The following is a 19,540-nucleotide window of genomic DNA, read 5'->3' on the forward strand; positions in this document are numbered from 1 at the left end:
GACTTTTAAGAAAGGTATTAGAAGGTTTGGGTTGAAGTTTTAATAGGCCAAAGGCCATCTGTTTCTGCAATTTGTAACATTTTATTATTAACAACTCTAGAAGAAGGAAGCAGTCTATTTTGGTGGTGAGGACAGATTTCTGTCCATCTGTGCACGTATTGCAACATGTCACTTGTACTTTAGATCTGTGGAGCTCTGAGCCAATGTAGATGCCGTGGCAAGGTCAAGAGGTGGAGGAGCCTGTGGGCACATTCCATCTCTACTGCGATGACAACTGCAAACTGGCACTTCGAGCACTGCCCCCGGCAGTCATTCTGTCAGGCCTTGGAGCTGGGCCTGCCATCCTATCATTTCAAAGGAAAAATGTTAACTTTAAACCTTTAAAAATATCAGACAAAGAACTTAATCTGTTATGTGTCTTTGGTTAATGCCAGGTTCCCTATTAGGGTGGCTTATTTCTCAACATGTTAAAAATGTGGAGGTTTTGTGGGGATTTTTCTTACTTAGTACATTGAGTTTGGGGGGAGCAGAATCAATGTGAAATTCTATTTTAATCTGAAATTGCTGAAAATAAGAATGCAGTGTTCAGACTGGTTTCAAATACTCTTAAATAGGGCATGTTAACATGAGATGACTTGTTCCCTTATTGAAAAACCTGAGTATCTCTAATCCCCAACTGTGTCTTCCTGTCTTGTTCCAAAAAGTGCCTATCAGATTGTGGTGGAGGAGCTGCACCCACACCGCACCAAGAGGGAAGCCGGAGCCATGGAATGCTACCAGGTTCCTGTCACGTACCAAAATGCCATGAGTGGGGGAGCACCCTACTACTTCGCCGCAGAACTGCCCCCGGGGAATCTACCTGAGCCTGCCCCCTTCACCGTGGGGGACAATAGGACCTACCAGGGCTTTTGGAACCCACCCTTGACTCCTCGTAAAGGATACAACATCTATTTCCAGGCCATGAGCCGTGTGGAGAAGGTGAGCTTCCACCAGGATTTGCTTTCTCACTGCTCTGAGGAAAAGCTACTCAGTAGCATTTGTAGAACTGGTGTGTAGGGGGTATCGTTTCTGTTTCTAACCGTGCAGGGTTTGAGGCCCAATGTGGGGCTGAGGCTCCATGTCAGTTACATTTCACAGGACTGGTGTTTCCTAGTAACTGTTTCTACCGGAGCCCTCTTCAGGAAAGCCAACAATGGTGGCCGAGAGTAAAATGGTTTGGGAAAGTGGCTGTGTTGCTGCCAGGAAGTGCCAGGCGTTGTTCTGTCTTCTTCGCTTGGTAGTGGCGCACTTCAAAAGGTTAAATTTACTGCAGGATAAACAAAATGCATGTTCCACAGCAGGCTTATAAACCTTTACAATCTTTTCCGGTGGTACAAGCCAAACAGTAAATAACAAGTAACAATCCTCAGATTACAAAGTAATAGGGCACCTGTGGTACATTTGACAGACCCTGAACAAAAGGTTGCCTACCTTCGGTTGGGCACTAAGCCATTAGAGAAGCCAGCTTTCCATTCCTTGGTCTCCCCTCCTTTGTCCATCTTGAACACGGTTGTTTGTGAGTGCTTTTGCTGATCCCACATGAATACTGCAGGGGTAAACACAATAGGAAGTTAGAAACTACCAATGGTTTCATGTGAGGGGAAACAGCCTGGCCATTTTCTTTGAGAGATTTTCTTTCCTAAAATTTACTTCTTTTCATTTCTTTTATTTATATTTTATTTATTTATATAAATTTTTGCCTAGAAGGGTAGAAAAACAATGTTGAGGAATGAAACTTCCACCGTTTACTGTCCAATTGAGAAATGACATCTTTATATACTTGTAGCTATATAGGAAATTGCTGGGTTTGGGTAATTGAGTCCCTGAGGAGGAAAACAAGAGTGGTGATGTGAAATATTGATGTACCAATTGGATTGCTCCAGTCCTGTTATATCTTAGAATAGTTTAATAGGAAAACATCATGATGAACCATTTGCATTTCTCCAAGGTCCATGAGAATGTAGAGCATCAACTGGCTATCCAGTTGCCATTGAAAGAATGTTATATCTTACTGCTAACTTGCATGGTTGGGTTACAGTGTATGGCAAGGAAAAATGCCCCGTCTTCTGAGATGTACTCAAAATAGAAGCTGCTCATGGTGGAGGATGATCTTCTCTTCCTCTAGCTTATTGCTATGTAACTGGAGGTCTGTAGGGGTCAGTCATATGCCCACTTCCCATTTAAATATTCCTACTACTGGTACGACTTGGATGCTCATAAAAGAAAAAAAACTAAGAAAATTATTATTCTTTTCTGGGTATAAAGTGGTTTATGGGTAGAAAATATAGTTCTGTATTTGGGTTTTCATCTTTAGAAAGGTGAGAGATTCTAAATTAACTTTTGTTACTCAGTCTGTAGTATGAGAGGAGTGTTAATGAATGTCTGTTACTTATAAAGGATTTTCCCTGGCACTATTTAAAAGTTTTTATATGAATTTTCTCTTCTAATTGCTAATACATCAACACTGTGGTAAAATCCAAGTACAGAGTATTTCACAGTTATCCTGGCAAAGAATCTTAAAATTTATGTGGCTCCCTCCAGCAGAGGCTGGGAATGACGATACAGTTAACAGACATTGCTTTTAGGAAATGAGAATCCCTTTGGACCTTTCCTGGAATGTGAAATAATCTCTTGCAGCTTACTATGAAGCCCTCAGGTCACAATTTAGTAAGGAAGTGCAAAGTTTTATTTTTAATTATGAATTAAATATGCCTTTATTGTGTTTAATTTTTAAAAAATAAAGGCTTAAGAGAAAATCATAAAATTTTTGGTTTATCGACATACAGAACAACTCAAAAAGGAGTCATGAACACGTCTTCAACACAAATTGCCTCTGTTTTGTTAACTGATTTTGACATCTTTCTCCACCTGTTGTATATTCAAAAATATACACTGAATGAAACAAAACTTGAAAGAATGAGGTGTGGGCCTAGAAGTAATAGCGTCAGCATGTGTGTTCCACTCCCTGGTACTACTCCAGATCATTTAATAAAAAAAAAAAAAAAGAAAAAGAATAAGATCTGAAATAATTCTCTTCCTTTCCTACTTCTGCTTCTGCTTCCTCAGTCTCATCTCTCAGGCAAAAAGAGGAAAATTATTTATGTTTAGAAACAATTTTACCCTAACAGTTAAATTTAGAAATGTTTTAAAGATAAAAATTTTAAAAACATAAATTACAGTACTGCAACTAGGATGAAATTTCTAACTACCCTCATTTAGTTCTTTAGTCATGCAAAGTTCCAAATAAGAGCATGTAATATTCAGCTTTGGTCTAAGTCTGCAGGTGTGAGGTGAAATGAAATTTATATTTGCATCTGATGTGTATTAGTTTTGAAATTATATTTTCTTTCTGATACTTCAAAAAGTACAATAAATGCAATCAGAATGCCACACTCTACTACTTGTCCCACACAAGATAGCCCCATTCCATTACAAAGTAAAAACAGATAGCTAAATCTTTGGAAAATATTGGGAAATTTTGAAAGCTCTTATTTTAGGCTTTTTGTTTGTCTTTTTAATATCTCTGAAAGCATACATGAAAAAATAAGTTTCCTTAATGCTAGTATTCTGTCATTTATAATTCTATTTTGTGACCCCATTTTGATGTTGATAATATTTATAAAGATCGTGAAACATTGCTTGTATCCTAACTATTTTCTTTCATTTTTATTCCAACAGGAAACTAAAACCCAGTGTGTACGAATTGCTACAAAAGGTAAGAGGTTGGCTTTTTCTTTTTTTTTTTCCTTAAACTACATTCCCCCTTTCTAATATGAAAGAGCTTTGTTCCATGCTTTAAGGCTAATTAAATGTGGCATTTCTATTATAGCGTGTTTGTAGTAGGGTCCTGTTAAACTGCTAGCCAAGTCTTCTGACTGACTTGGGTATTTTTAACAGGTAATGTGCTGCTACTTTCCATCCTCTAAAACCTGACTGAAGGTATCTTGTTATGAGAATAGGAAGGATTTAGAAAACATTAGAAAGGCTTATTTCTACTATTTATAGTCTGAATGGTCTTGTTCTACTGATCAACCAACCTTTTAGGAGAAACTGAGCAATATCAGCTTAAAATAGCAAGTTGCTTGTTTAAAAACCTGTTACCTTCTGTAGTAGGCAGTCAAACATAGAAAGTGCCAAGCTAGCACATGCATATGTAAGAGTACAGGTATGAAGATTGGGCCATATCTTCATCAGGATGGCAGTTGGATGGCATATGGTTTGTTTACATTTTATTTTGTTTTATTTTTAATTCAGCTGGTGCCAAGATATTAGATCTGCAATGGCTAGTGGCCAGGGAAATTCCTACTGATCCTACATATTGGATTTAGTTTCCTAGTTTTTTTGAGAAAACACTTTCATCTTTGAATGAGTATGTAGAGTTCAGAGTGGGGGAAAGCCTCCTGTATTCACTATTTATATGCCTTCACTGAAGAGTTATTTGATTATGCCAACAAGGGAAAAAGACCTAACCTGCTTGGTGTATTCTAGCAAAAGAAACGAGAAAGTGCTGTCCACATTCTGATGTGGCCCTCCTCAGAGCTTTGGGCTTTGTGTGGTTTGTTAGACCTACATTCTTAAAAAAGTAGTCAGTCTATTGGGGGTAAAAATGAATGGCCATATTCTGGAGGTGCTGGCATCTTTCATTCCATTGTAGTTCTCCATCTAATCATCAGTCTACTCAATTAAGCATTTGTGTTTAACTCTTGATTTGTAAAGGCAATAATGAAAGACTGTTTTCCCTTTATTTATGAGAACTAATTAACAGCCTTTTTAGAGGAGAAAATACTAAACATTTTCAGTTCAAATGTTGAGATTCCTCATGAGAGTTAAGAGAAGAAAGCAATCTAAGGTAACAGAGAAGGGAGAGAGAAAACAGGTAGAGTTGCATGCTATGTATGAACACTTATTTTATTTTAAAAATGTAGCTTGCAAATCAGGAATTAGAGTTGAAATTTTTAGAAGATAATGGCAAATGGCATATTTAAGTGCATATCAGATAATTCTATTCATTTTAAAATAGAGGCACAAATGGAAAAGAATCTTGCATCAGCCTCCAAGAAGCTCTTTAGTTGTGGTCATGCTGCCATTTCTATAACTGAGAAGTAATGACTATGAATGTTTCTCAGTTATTTGCTTTACCATGAGTTGTTTAAGTGTCTTTTGTCTATTGAGACCAAAAAAATTGCAAACAACAAATATCATACAATATTCAGACTGCAGGGGAGTTGAGAGCATAGAAACTGACCTTCCCATGTGACACAATGTTTGCCAGAAACTCAGAGGTAGAAGGAGAAAGGCCATTTGTGGTAGCTCTTTGTTTAATAATCTAGCCGCACTGTGCTTCTAGATCTCATGTTGGCAGTGTGGTGTAGGGAGTAAGGGTAAGGGCTCTGCCCTCAGCCTGTCTGGGTTCAAATCCTGACTTGGCCCTTTACTGTTTGTTAGCTTTGGGCAAATTATTTAACCTCTCATCCCCGGAATAATAGAGTACTTACCTGTGTGAATCAGAGAAGCAAAATCAATAGGATATATGTTATATGGAATTGACATAATTTGTGGGGCTGGTAAGTCCAAATTCTGTAAGGCAGACCAGAGGCTGGAGATTCTGGTAAGAGTGTTTATTTAAGTCTTGAGTCTGAATTCCTTCTGATCTCTGGAGCTCTGTTTTCACCGTTAAAACCTCCAATTGATTGGATGAGGTCCACCACATATTGCAGGTGATCTTCTTTACTTAAAGTCAGTTGTAGATGTTAATCTCATTTACAAAATAGCTTCAGGTAACAATTAGGCCAGCAGTCAACTATAAAGCTGGACATCATAACCTAGCCAAGTTGACACTTAAAATTAACCGTCATACTACCCTTTACTGTTATTATAAGAATTAAAAGAATGTATATATATGAGATTCCAATCTGCAGCCAGGTTTGAGAACCATTGCATTAAGAAGAAAATTAGAGGGAGGATTGGGGGAACAATGGCAAATAGGAAGCTCTGGGGATCAGTCCCTCTACCAAAACAATTATCCAACTGGCAGAAACTATCTGTATCAACCACTTTGAAACTCTGGAGTCTAGGGGAACACTGTGCAGCATTTAGGGAGGAGCAGGAAGAAGTATGTTGGATAATGACCAGTGAGTTTGCCCTCCTTGCAGTGTCTGCCATCTCCCTTCCCCCAGACTCTTGGCTAGCAGTTGTGGGGACTGGATTTTGGGCTCCTGGCATAGTTTGCTGGTGCCAGAGTGGAACGTAAAGAACTAGTCCACCAGGTTCTGGGTGTGTATGCATTCTGATCCCAGATCTCTAACTTTGTTCGGACAGTAACCTTTCTCAAAAATATGGACAACAGTTAAAGGACTGTATCAACATGGCAAGTGCTGAATCAAGGAAACGGCGCTTCAAAAGCCACAGAAGAAGCTCCTAGTGCCTTTGCTGGCTCCTTCCCCACCCTCTCCACAGTGCAGGGTGGAGCCAGCTTGTGCTCACATATGAGCCCTTGGACTAGTTCTAGAGAGAGCAGAGTGGCCCCTGCCTACATACTGGGATGCATGTACCTCAGTGCAAATCTATAGGGTGGAGTTCTGAGAGACTGAGCCAGGGAACTTGTCTGGGGCTTCCTCTCCCAGGGTTTGTCCTGAGGACAGAGAAGTGACTTGCAAACAGCTGAGATGGTATGATAAACAATTAAGTTGAAGTGGCCTGGGGCAAAGAACTACCCAGGAAGGGAGGAGGTCTGTTTCAAAGGGAATAGAAGGGGCATTCACTGGAACTTCTGTAAACTGCAAATGGCGAATCCCTAAGGGCTCTGGTAAGCACAGACTCTGCAACTCTGGCTCTATGCAAGCTCAGATAAGGCAGAGAGGACCCTGCACTTCCCATTTGGTTCTGGCTGATCTTCTTGATAGGAGAGCTAAGCTCTGAAGATGACCAGCCAAAGCAGAGCTAATTTGCAAAGGCAGTGAAAAGTACTTTTTGCCTTGGTTTGTTTGTTTTGATTAGACCATGACATTCAGAAAATGTCTGTCATATAACTAGTTGGACACAAACTTAAGGCACAGGCAGCCTGGGGACTAAATCCCAGAGTAAACACTAAAATATTAAAATGTACAGTGTGCAACAAAAGACTGCAAGACAAACAGGAATAGCTGGCCCATCCAAGGAAACAGGAAAAGTTAGGCCCATCCAAAGAAACAAGATAAAAATCAAGAAATCATCAATGAAGTTAGAACCATATTTTGGACTTACCAGGCAGACTTTTAAAACATGATCATCAGTTTGCTCAAGGAGATAAAGGAAAACACAGAGAAAGAACTAAAGAATACAAGGAAAACAATGAATGATCAATATGGGAATCTCTTCAGAGAAATACCAGAGTTGAAGAACACAATAACTGACATGAAAAATTCCCTAGATGGTTTCAGTACCAGATTGGAGATAGCAGAAGAAAGAATCAATGATCTCAAAGAAAAGACAGTTGAAATGATTCAGGCTGAGGAATAGAAAGTAAAAAGAACAAATGGAATCTAAGAGACCTGTAGGACACCATCAAGTGTATCAATATATTGCATTATGGGAGTCCCAAAAGGAGAAGAAAGAGAGAAAGGGGCAGAAGGAATAATGGCAGAAAGCTTCCCATCTTTAATAGCAAAAATGAATATGAATTTTCAAGAAGCGCATTGAACCCCAAACAAGATAAACTCAAAGAGAACCATACCCTGACATATAGTAATTAAATGTTCAATACCAAAGAGAAGGAGAGAATTCTGAAAGATGCAAGGGAGAAACAATGAGCTGTGTACAGTGGAATCCCAATAAGATTAAGTGCCTATTTCTCATCAGAAACCATGGAGGCAAGAAGGCAGTGCATAAAATATTTGAAGTGTTGAAAGAAAACAATTGCTGACCAAGAATTTTGTATCTGACCAGACTTTCTTTCAAAAATGAGGGAGAGACTAAGATATTCTCAGAAAAACAAAAGCTGAGAGGGATCATTACCACTAGACCTGCCCTATAAGCAATGCTATAGGGAGTTCTTCAGACTGAAATAGAAGGACAATAGACACTGGTTCAAAGTGACTTTAAAAGATAAAGACCTCCAAGAATGGTAACCATATGGGTAATTATAAATGCTAGTAGTATCATATTGTATTTTTTGTTATGAAGCTCCACTTCTTACTTTTTAGAGGTGTTAAAATGCTAATGCATAAAAAATAGTGATAAATGGATGATTTTGACATACAATGTACAAAGATATAATTTGTAACAAGCATAAAAAAATGGTTTGGGGATGGAGGAATATATGAACAGTGTATGTGTGTGCTATTGAAGATAAGTTGATACCAAATCAGATATGATTGTTATAGACTTAAGGTGTTAAATTCTAACCCCATGGTAACCACAAAGGAAAGGAAGGAAAAATATATTCATGAAGAAATTAAAAGTGACTCAAAATGGTGCAATACAAAAAAAACAACAAAAATAAATAAATAAATATGGAAATAGGCATTAATGGAAGAATTGAGGGTCAGCAGAGGAATAATTACAGAGACAAAATGGCAAAAGAAGGTATTGCATTATCAGTAGATAGTTTAAATGTAAGTGGATTGAACTTTCCAGTCAAAAGGCAAAGATTGGTGGAATGAATTTTTAAACGCATGATCCAACTATATGCCGTTTATAAGAGACGCACCTTAAATTCAAAGACATAAGTAGGTTGAAAGTAAAAGGAAGAAAAAAAAAGAGCTGGTGTAGCTATAATAATATCAGATAAAATAGACTTTAAGTTAAAAACTGTTAAGAGTGGCAAAGACAGTCATCATATACTGATAAAGGGGGTCTATTAACAAGAAGACATAACAATTATAAATATATATGCATCTAACAGCAAAGGTCCAAAATATATGAAAGAAATATTGACAGATTTGAAGGAAGAAATACATGGTTCTACATTGATAGTTGGAGATTTCAATACACCACTTTCAATAATGGATAGAACACCTAGACAGAAGATCACTAAGGAAATAGAAGACCTGAGCAATACTCTAAACCAGCTAGACCTAACTGACATATAGAACACTTCACGCAAAAGCAGCAGAATACACGTTGTTCTCTAGTACACGTGGAACATTCTGCAGGATAGACCTTATGTTAAATCACAAAAAGTCTCAGTAAATTCAAAAGTATTAAAATCATACAATGTATCTTCTCTAACCACAGTGGACTGAAGCCAGAAATCAATAACCCAGGGAGAACTGGGAAATTCAAAAATATGTGGACATTAAACTACATACTCTTAAACAACCAATGTGTCAAAGAAGAAATCACAAGAGAAATTAGGAAATACATTGAGGCAAATGAATATGAAAACACATGATACAAAAACTTATGGCATGCAAAAAAGGCAGATCTGAGAGGGAACTTTATACTCCCAAATCCTTACATTAAAAAAGAAGAAAGATCTCCAATGGGTGACCCAATCTCAAAACTATATCTAGGAAAATAGGAACAAACTAAACCCAAAATTAGAGTGGAAATAAGTGAAATAGAGAATTGAAAAATAGAATCAACAAAACATAACCAAAGTTTTGTTTTTTGAAAAGATCAATGTAATTGTCAAACCTTTAGCTAGTTTGACAAAGGGAAAAAGAGGGAGGATACAAATAACAAAAATCAGAAATGTGAAGGGGGATATTACTACTGATCTTGCTGAAATGAAAAAGGACTACAAAAGGATACTATAAACAATTGTATGCCAACAAGTAACATGATTTGCACAAATTCCTAGAAACACACAAATCATCTACACTGACTCAAAAAAGAAACAGAAGCCAATAATTTGTAAATAGATTGAATCAGCAGTCAAATACCTCACAACAAAAAAAAAAAGCCCAGGACTAGATGGCTTCACGAGTGAATTTTACCAAACATTCCAAGAAGAATTAACACCAACTCTGCTCAAACTCTTCTGAACAACTGAAGAAGGAACACTCCCTAACTCATTCTACAAGGCCAATATCAGCCTCATACCAAATACAGATAAAAGACAACACAAGAAAAGAAAACTACAGACCAATATCTCTTCTGAATATAGATGCAAAAATCCTCAACTAAATACCAGCAAACTGAATCCAACAGCACATCAAAAGAATTATGCACGATGATCAAGTGGGATTTATCACTGGTATACAAGGGTGGTCCAACATAAGAAAATCAATTAATGTAATACACCACATTAACAGAATGAAGGAAAAAGAAATTATCATTTCAATCGACGCAGAAAAAGCATTTGACAAAACCCAGCAATTCTTCTTGATAAAAACACTTAGCAAACTAGGAACAGAAGGAAACATAATAAAGGGCAAAAATAAAAAACCCACAGCTAACATCATACTCAATGGTTAAACACTGAAAGCTTTCATCCAAGATCAGTAACAAGACAAGTGTGCCCGCTGTCCCATATTATTCAACATAGTCCTAGAAATCTGGCATGAGCAATTAGGATGGACAAAGAAATTAAAGGCATCCATATTGGAAAGGAAGAAGTGAAACTTTCTGTAATTGCAAATGGTATAATTATATTTACAGAAATTCCTAGAAAATCCACAAAAAAGCAACTGAAACTAATAAATGAATCCAGAAAGTGGCAGAGTACAAGATCAGTGTGCAGAAATCATTTGTAATGAGCAATTGAAAGAAGAAATCAAGAAAAAAATCCCATTTACAGTAGCAACTAAAAGAATCAAATATCTAGGAATAAGTTTAACAAAGGATGTAAAGAATTTGTGTGCAGAAAACTACAAAGCATTGCCAAAAAAAATCAAGGAAGACCTAAATACATGGAAGTACATTCCATGTTCATGCATTAGAAGGGTAAATATTGTTTAAGATGTCAGTTCTACTCAAAGCAATTTACAGATTCAATGCAATCCCAATCAATATTCCAACAACTTTCTTTGCAAAGACAGAAAAGCCAGTCATCAAAATTGTAAGGAAGGGAACGTGGCCCTGATAGCGATTGCCATCTTGAAAAAGAAGAATGAAGTTGGAGGACTCACAGTTCCTGACCTTAGAACTTATTACAAAGCCAGAGTAATCAAAACAACATGGTACTGGTGCAAGGACAGACATATAGACAAATAGAATAGAATTGAGATATCAGAAATCAACCCTCACATCTGTGGCCAATTTATTTTTTTTAATTCAGTTTTATTGAGATATAGTCACATGTCATACAATCATCCCTGGAGTGCTATCAGCTGTTCACAGCACTACCACACAGTTGTGCACTCATCACCCCAATCCATTCCTTGAACATTTTCCTTATACCAGAAAAAGTAAAAATAAGAATAAAAAATAAAAGTAAAAAAGATCACCCAAATCATCACCCCCACCCCACCCGCTTTCACCTTATTCTTCAGCCAGTGTTTGTCCCTATTTTTCCACTCATCCATCCATACACTGGACCAAGGGGGCATGATCCACAAGGCCCCCACAATCACACTGTCACCCCCTGTAAGCTACGCTGTTAAACAATTGTCTCCAAGAGTCAAGGCCACTGGGTTGCAGTTTGATAATTTCCGGTATTTACTTCTAGCCATTCCAACACATTAAAACCTAAAAAGGGTTATCTATATAGTGCGTAAGAGAAACCACCAGAGTGACCTCTCAACTCCACCTGAAATGCCTCAGCCACTGAAACTCTACCCTGCCTCACTTCACATCCTACCCACCCCTGTCTAGGAGATGTTCTCAATCCCACAATGTCAGGTCTAGATTCATCCTCAGGAAGCATATCCAGTGTTGCCAGGGAGATTTACACCCCTGGGAGTCAGATCCCATGTAGGGGGAAGGGCATTGAGATCACCTGCCAATTTGGGTTAGCTAGAGAGAGAGAGAGAGAGGACCACATCTCAGCAACAAAGAGGACCACATCTGAGCAACAAAGACTCTTAGGCACAATCACAAGCAGGCTCAGCCTCTCCTCTGCAGTGACCCCCACAAGGGCAAGCCCCAAAATAGAGGGGTCGGCATACCAAACCACCAGTCCCCGGGGTTTGTGAGAAGATCAGCAACAATCCAGGTGGGGAAGCCCAATACTTCTGCACTTTCCCCCAGCTCCTCAGGGGGGCCCTGCACATGTATTTTTATTCTCTGACCACATTACTCTGGGATGTGTCGCTATTTCACATAAACCTGTACAAACCCACCAGGTCCCACTTCCTATTCAAAGTTCCATGTAATTATGGTGTTTGAACAAATTGTATGAGTTAAATTGTTTAGGAAATACAGAACCTGCACCAAATAAACATCTCTTCCCCTGGTCTCACACAGAAGCCGAAGCTTCAAAATATAGTCTGTACCATCCCCCACTCTCTGGCCCGATCTGCTCTAGTCCCAACCAGATCTGCTTCATTCATATCTCTAATTGAAGTCTGGACTCCGTTTCAGCTTTTTTAACAGTGGCTGTATGTGCTAATGCTGCTATTCATATCTGCCAAGCTCTAGCTCTGAGTCTCAGGTGCCACACAGACACCCAAAGCCCCAGGCATCAACCAGACACAAAGGGAGCAGAATCTCGGAATCTGGAGATAGCCATTATAATTCAGGAATAGATGAGACTGCTGTAAGAGCTTACAATCTAGGGACCATTACAACAAACGTTCCCCTGATAAGCTGTGCTCTAAGATTCAATTCTGAGTTTAGTCATTGTAGTTAGTCCATATTGGTGAAGCATTATACTGTCTGCCTTTGTTTCTGGAGTAGTTCACTCAAATGCTGTCTACAGGATCCATTCACTCCATTGCGTGTCTCACAGCTTCACGCCTTCTCACTGTTTCTCAATGTTCCATTGTATGCACACACCACAGCCTGCCATTCTGTTCCTCTGTGGCCAATTGATTTTTGACAAGAGGGCCAAGTACACTCAATTGGGAAAGAATAGTCTGTTCAACAAGTGGTGCTCAAAAAACTGGATGTTCATATGCAAATGAATGAAGATGGACTTCTCCCTTACACCACAGGAAAAAAAAACTCAGAATGTATCATAGACCTAAATATGAAAACCAGAATTATAATTCTCCTAGAAGAAAACATAAGGAAGCATCTTCAGAACCTTGTGTTAGGCCATAATTTCTTAGATTTTACACCCAAAGCACAAGCAACAAAAGAAAAAAATAAATAAATGGGACCTCATTCAAATTAAAAATTTTGTGCATCCAAGGACTTTACCATGAAGGTTAACAAGTTACCTACTCAATGTGAGAAAAATTTGGAAACCATATATCTGATAAGGGTTTAACATACAGAAAGTATAAAGAAATCCTACAACTCAACATTAAAAAGACAAACAACCCAATTAAACAATGGGCAAAAGACTTGAGTAAACATTTCTCCAAAAAAGATATGCAAATGGAAAAAATAAAAAAACCCACAAAAGATGCTCAATATCATTAGCCATTAAGGAAATGCAAATCAAAACAAGAAAGTGGTACCATTTCACACTCACTAGAATGGCTACTATTTTAAAAAAATGGAAAACTTCAAGTGTTGGAGAAAACATGGAGAAATAAGGGCATTCATTCATTGCTGGTGGGAATGTAAATGGTGCAGACACTGTGGAAGACAGTTTGGCAGTTCCTCAGAAAGTCACATAAAGAATTACCATATGACCTAGCAATCTTACCTCTAGGTATATACCCCAAAGAATTTAAAGCGAGGACTCACAAAGATGTTTGCACACTGATGTTCATAACAGTATTACTCACAGTTGCCAAAGACGGAAGCAACTCAAGTGTCCATCAACCGATGAAGGATAAACAACTGTGGTATATACACACAATGGAATATTATTCAGTTATAAAAAAAGAATGAAATCCTGATACATGTGATGACATGGATGAACACTGAAAACATGTTGTGTGAAATAAGCCAGGCAGAAAAAGACAAATATTTTATGATCTCACTGGTATGAAATAATTAGAATAAGCAAACTCATAACATCAGAATCTAGAATTTAGTTTTCAGGGGATGGGATGGGGGTGGGAAATATGAGTTAAGACTTACAATGTACACAGTTTCTATTTGGAATGATGGAAAAGTTTCGGTAATGATTGGTGGTGTTAGCACAACATTGTGAACCTTAATAATAGCACCGAATTATATACTTAAATGTAGTTAAAAGGGCAAATTTTAACTTGTAAGTATTACTAGAATAAAAACTTTTTAAAAAATCAACAACCATAGGACTGTACAACACAAACAGGGACCCTAATGTTGAACCATGCAATAAATAGTACAATAATAATAATAATAATATTCTTTTATCAGTTGAAACAAATGTACTACACTAAGGTGAGACTGCTATATGGGAACTCTGTAGTTTATGCATTATTTCTTTGTAAACTTACAACTTCTCTAATACAGTTTTTAAAAACAAGAATACATATGTATATGAAGTATTTGAAAAATGCCTAGCATATTATAAATACTGCCTCAGGGTTAGTTGCTATTTTTATCATCATAATTATTTTAATCTTCTTTATGTTACATCAAATGGAAATAATTTGTGTTATGCAGTTACCAAAGAAATATGTGTAAAAAACAGAAAACTAAACTTTTATGATAGAAATTTCTTGGGAAGTCTGTCCAGATGTAATGTTTCTGAACAATTAGCATTTTTCTGCATATGAAAAAGCACACTTATTAAGGTAATGTCAATTTATTTGCTGACTACATTTTAAGCTGACACCACATAAATGTGGTCAAGCTTTGGTATGAAATTTCTCAATATGAAAATAGAAGGCTTTCTGGTAGGGTGGTTCAAACATCATGGCTGTATTTTCAGAAATAACCCTTTTAAGGAATATGCATTCTTAACATATACTTAATAGTCAAAATGGCATAACCATACTGACTGCAAAAGGCAATGAGGGATCCTTCTAGGGATGAAAAGATCTTGTATTTCGCAGGTGTATACGTAGGCAAAAATCCATCAAGGTATTTAGTAAAAATTTCCAAGCATTCTTGTTATGTGTGAATGTCAGTAGGTGGGTAGTTATTTCTCAGTTAAGAAATCAAGTTGAATGAAATGTTAAAAAGTGCATGATCATAGGTAGAAATAACACTGAGTGCATAGAGTTGCCTCTGGGTGGTAGAAGGCTTCCCACTCTGGCTTCATAGCAGTTTTTCCTCCATGGGGAAAGGTAGGCCTTTGCTTCTCAAGCCACTGGGGGATGAACAGAGAGTCTGGAAAGACCCTTTCTCCCCCTGGATTACTTACATGGGCACGTTTTACATTCTACCATCCCTTATCCACTCTCCCTGAAACCCACCCCCACAGCCTCAGCTCTGAGTGTTGAAAACCTAGGGCCTTACTTTCCTGATCCCCTTAATGTCTAGAACCACCTTGTTAATAAGAACTTGGTTTTATGGAAAGCCTGGTATTCCCCTATAAGACATTGACATTTGCTGTAGTCCTTTACCATGCCAATTATCTGTCAGCCACTACTTAGTAGTGTGTTGCTTTCTTGCATTTTTTAAAATTTAAAATGAATACTTAGCCATGTTTGAAGGGATGATTTTGTTTAAAAAAAAAAAAAAGTGAACCTGTCTTATACATCATTGTACCCCAGGGACAGGTCCAGGGCCAGACTCACATTAAGTACAATTAATATTTGTTGAATTGGTAATTGAATTGAAACCAAATTTAAGATAAATGTTCCAGCTTTAATAATTAATTGAAATAGTTAGTGTAGTGCCTGCAGTTCTGAAAGGTATCAGTGCACCTTATACTTGAGTGTAAATCTGGGTGAGTGAAAGAATCATTTCACTCTGTCAAAACTAAGCTATGCGATTCACAGCTTGGTGAATCACACAGATTTGGTATAGAACTAATGTTGTGTTTCTGCTTTATGTCTTTAAGTATACATTTATGTTGTGATTTATATTTCAATATCAAATATAGATACTTTTTCCCATAGCTGAGATTCTATGTTGGTTATAATTAAAACATAGTTAAATAGAAATATAATTGTTAAACTAATGTGAATTTTATTTAATCTAAGTCTATCTCCATATGGGTTTTATTCAAATGAGTGTTATTCTGTTGAATTATGTGACAATCTACAATTCTCTGATTCATTTAACATCACTAATAAGTTAGGACAAATAGAGTTTAGCTGAAATTCCATCTTCACCTCAATCACTGCTACTCTTATGAATATATTCTGTAGCCGCTTCGCTCTCTTGGAACTCACACTTCAACATGAACAGTCTTTTCTAATAATTTAATCAGAATTTAAAAGTGTGATGTATGATTGCAGAGAGTCCAAAGGAAATCTATCTATTACCTTTTATTACTTAGATCCTGGATGTAGAAAGTTATGATAAAAGATTAAAATTATATGTTGTAAGAATGAACATAACTCAGTGATACAAGAATATATCATGATTTGCTAATGAGAAGCTATTTGACTTCGTTAATGACTGTATTTAAATTTTACAAGCAAAGTAAATATAAGAAATCCAGATATCTTTAATGTTCTCAAATATAAAATTGGAACTGGAAATTAAAAAGTGATATCTTTCATGCTATTTACAACATTCACCTTTTCCTGACATTCTTAATTACCTTTTAAGTTAGTGCCAGTTCTACCATAAATACTACATTCCTGGAAAGAATTGAAAGCAAGGACTTGGGCACATATTTGCACACCAGTGTTCATGATAGCATTATTCATATTAGGTAAAAAGTGGAAGCAATCCAAGTATCCATTAGCATATTAGTGGATAAACAATATGCAGTCTGTCTATAGAATGGAATAGTATTCAGTGGTAAAAAGAATTGAAAAGCTAGTACATGCCACAACATGGATGAATCTTGAAGATGTCATGTTGAGTGAAATAAGCCAGACACAAAAGCACAAATACTTAACATGAAATTTCTCTTATGTGAAATACTTAGAATAAGCAAATTCATAGAGACAGAAAGCAGAAGAGTGGTTGTAAGTGGTGGTGGGAGGTGGGGAATGGGAAGTTATTGCTAAATGAGTATGATTTTTGGTTTAGAATGATGAAAATAATCTGAAAATAGGTAGCGGTGAAAGTTACACAATATTATCAATGTACATAAGGTCAAAGAATTGTCCACTTAAAATAATGGGAAGTTTATTGGATAGAGACTCAGCACCTAAGGTTTTTACTGGGGGCTGGTCACTTAGGCACATTCTACCTAGCACCTAGAAAAATTCCAGACTCACAGGAAAAAAGCAGGTGTTCAGCATAAGCCACATTGTTGGCACAGTTTAAGCCTCTCTTATCAGTTAGGGAATGGGGGAACTCTTCTGAAATCCAGAATCCCAGATGCCAGCCCAGGGCCCATCTTGTAAGCAGGCCTTACTAAGGATAGCAGTCCTGGGTCTGCTATGTTAATTCTTTTCTGCATAATATCTGTATCAAAAATCAAGAGATAGTTGAGACATTTTTTGAAGAAATTTGAGAGAATCCGAAAAGGAAGCAAAAGGAATTAGAACCATGAAAAATGACTAGAAAATTCATCATTATTAATACTAAGGGAGAGAGAAATATTAGTGCTGACTTAATGACCCCGTTTAAGAATAGGAAGAATGATGATAAAAGAGGTAAAAGCCAGTGGGCTACGTCTTCCCTGAGCCTTCTGTAATCAGAGAACATGAGATTATTCAGAGTTTTTAAATAGTTTTGACAAGGATTTCTTGAAAATACTTTTTAGAACCTGTTTTAGTTTCCCTATTGCTAAAGCAAATACCATGTAATGGGTTGGCTTAAATAATAGGAATTTCTTGGCTCACAGTTCTGAGGCTAGGAAAAGTCCAAATCAAGGCATCATCAAGGTGATGTTTTCTCCCCAAGACTATGGCACTCTGGGGCTGGCTGCTGGTGATCCTTGGTCCTTGGCTCCATTATCACATAGCAGTGCACATGTTAGCCTCTCCTGGCCTATCCTTTCTCTTCTGAGTTTTGTTGAGTTTCAGCTTCTTGCTTCCCATGGCTTTCTCTCAGTCTGAATTTCATTCTACTTATAAAAGACTCCAGTAATAGAATTAAGACTCACTGTGTTTGAGTTGGGCAACACCTTAACTTGAAGTAAACTCATCAAAAGGTCCTAGTGGCAATGGGTCCATACCCACAAGAATATGTTAAGTCTAAGAACATATTTTTCTGGGGTTCATAGCTTCAAACCACCATAGTAACTTCTAAGAAATAATTGCTCATTTAGTCACTTGCCTTTAGATTGTGTACCTCATTATACCTTGAGCCATTATTTTATTTCATCCCTGTAGAATTCATGAAACAATTATGTTTATCCATCACCCATTCATATTTTTATCCAATAAATGTGCAACTCAGATTTTCAAACCTGAATGTTCCCTGTAGAATAGTAATAACAGGTGTTTCAGGACCTAATTTAGGTATGGGAAAATTAAAAAAAAAAAAAAAAAAAACAGAAAGATTGAATTAAATCATGAAAATCAATGATAATACATAGCTTTTGAATTGTGGTGATAATTAGAAATAGCATTGAATAGAAGCTTAAGGAAGTGTCAAAAGAGTAAACCTTCAGGACAGTCTACCTCTTCTCTTGTTTAATACTCTTTGCCCAGATTAGCTAAGCTCTTCTGAATCAAAGCTGGAAAATTAGAAAAATTAGAGGATAGAGGGAGGGAAAAAGAAATGGGAAGCTTAACAGAGGCATTTGCAGATCCTTCTAAACTGTTAACCTTGTGCTTGAAAAATACAACGAAATGAGAGCTGATCTAAGAGAAGAAAAAGAGAGAAAAGAAAAAAACAAGGCCACTCTATCTTGCCTTGCCTTATTTCAAGACTAATAACAGGACAAAATGGCATGTCTCCTGAGTAAAGGACACTGACAGTAAAAGAGCAAGAAGTAGTTTAGGAACACAGTAAACAATGGGGAAAGTGTCCAGGAAACAAAAATGCCAAGTGCAGAGAAGACCTTCATAATATGAAAAAGACAAGATATGGAAATATATGTATCTGTAAAAGTTAAAGAAGAAACTGGTAAAGAAGTTAGTAATACTAACTAAATGAATGGTTTAAACCTGATAGAAAAAATATATATCCAACTCCCCACTCAGTGCTTAAGATTTAAGCCAAGTATAAATTATAAAAATGTAGCCAAATATCATAGGGCTAATTCATGGGTGTGTATTAGTTGTAGATCATTTTTAGGTAGAAGTATTCCGTTTTGTTTTTTTTTGTTATTTTAAGATAGTATGCTTTCCTCTTCTGTAGATGAGTACTTTATGAGTTCTTTGGCAATCTTGACTTTAAAAAATGGATTCTGTTGTCATTTGCCAAAGTAAACTATATAACTGTTCTGTGTACTAAAGATAATGATCATTTTGGACTTTTTTAATGAAATAATTTCTTAAAATTGAAAGTTCCATAAAATTTTCAAATAAAGTATATGTGGTAGGACTTGTTTTAGTTATTTATTTCTTTACCC

General features: G+C 36.9%; 1 protein-coding gene across 6 annotated transcripts in view; it reads left to right on the plus strand.

Moving 5' to 3' along the window:
* PTPRK (protein tyrosine phosphatase receptor type K) overlaps positions 1–19,540 on the plus strand; it is a 604,460-nt gene that overhangs the window by 495,229 nt on the left and 89,691 nt on the right. For all 6 annotated transcript variants that reach the window (XM_037844170.1, XM_037844174.1, XM_037844175.1 and 3 more), the window contains exons 12-13: positions 705–978; positions 3,718–3,754. In XM_037844170.1, coding sequence (XP_037700098.1) covers positions 705–978; positions 3,718–3,754 — 311 coding nt within the window. The remainder of the gene's footprint in view (positions 1–704; positions 979–3,717; positions 3,755–19,540) is intronic.

Source organism: Choloepus didactylus, chromosome 7 (genome assembly GCF_015220235.1).
Source record: "Choloepus didactylus isolate mChoDid1 chromosome 7, mChoDid1.pri, whole genome shotgun sequence".
Taxonomy (NCBI): Eukaryota; Metazoa; Chordata; class Mammalia; order Pilosa; family Megalonychidae; genus Choloepus; species Choloepus didactylus.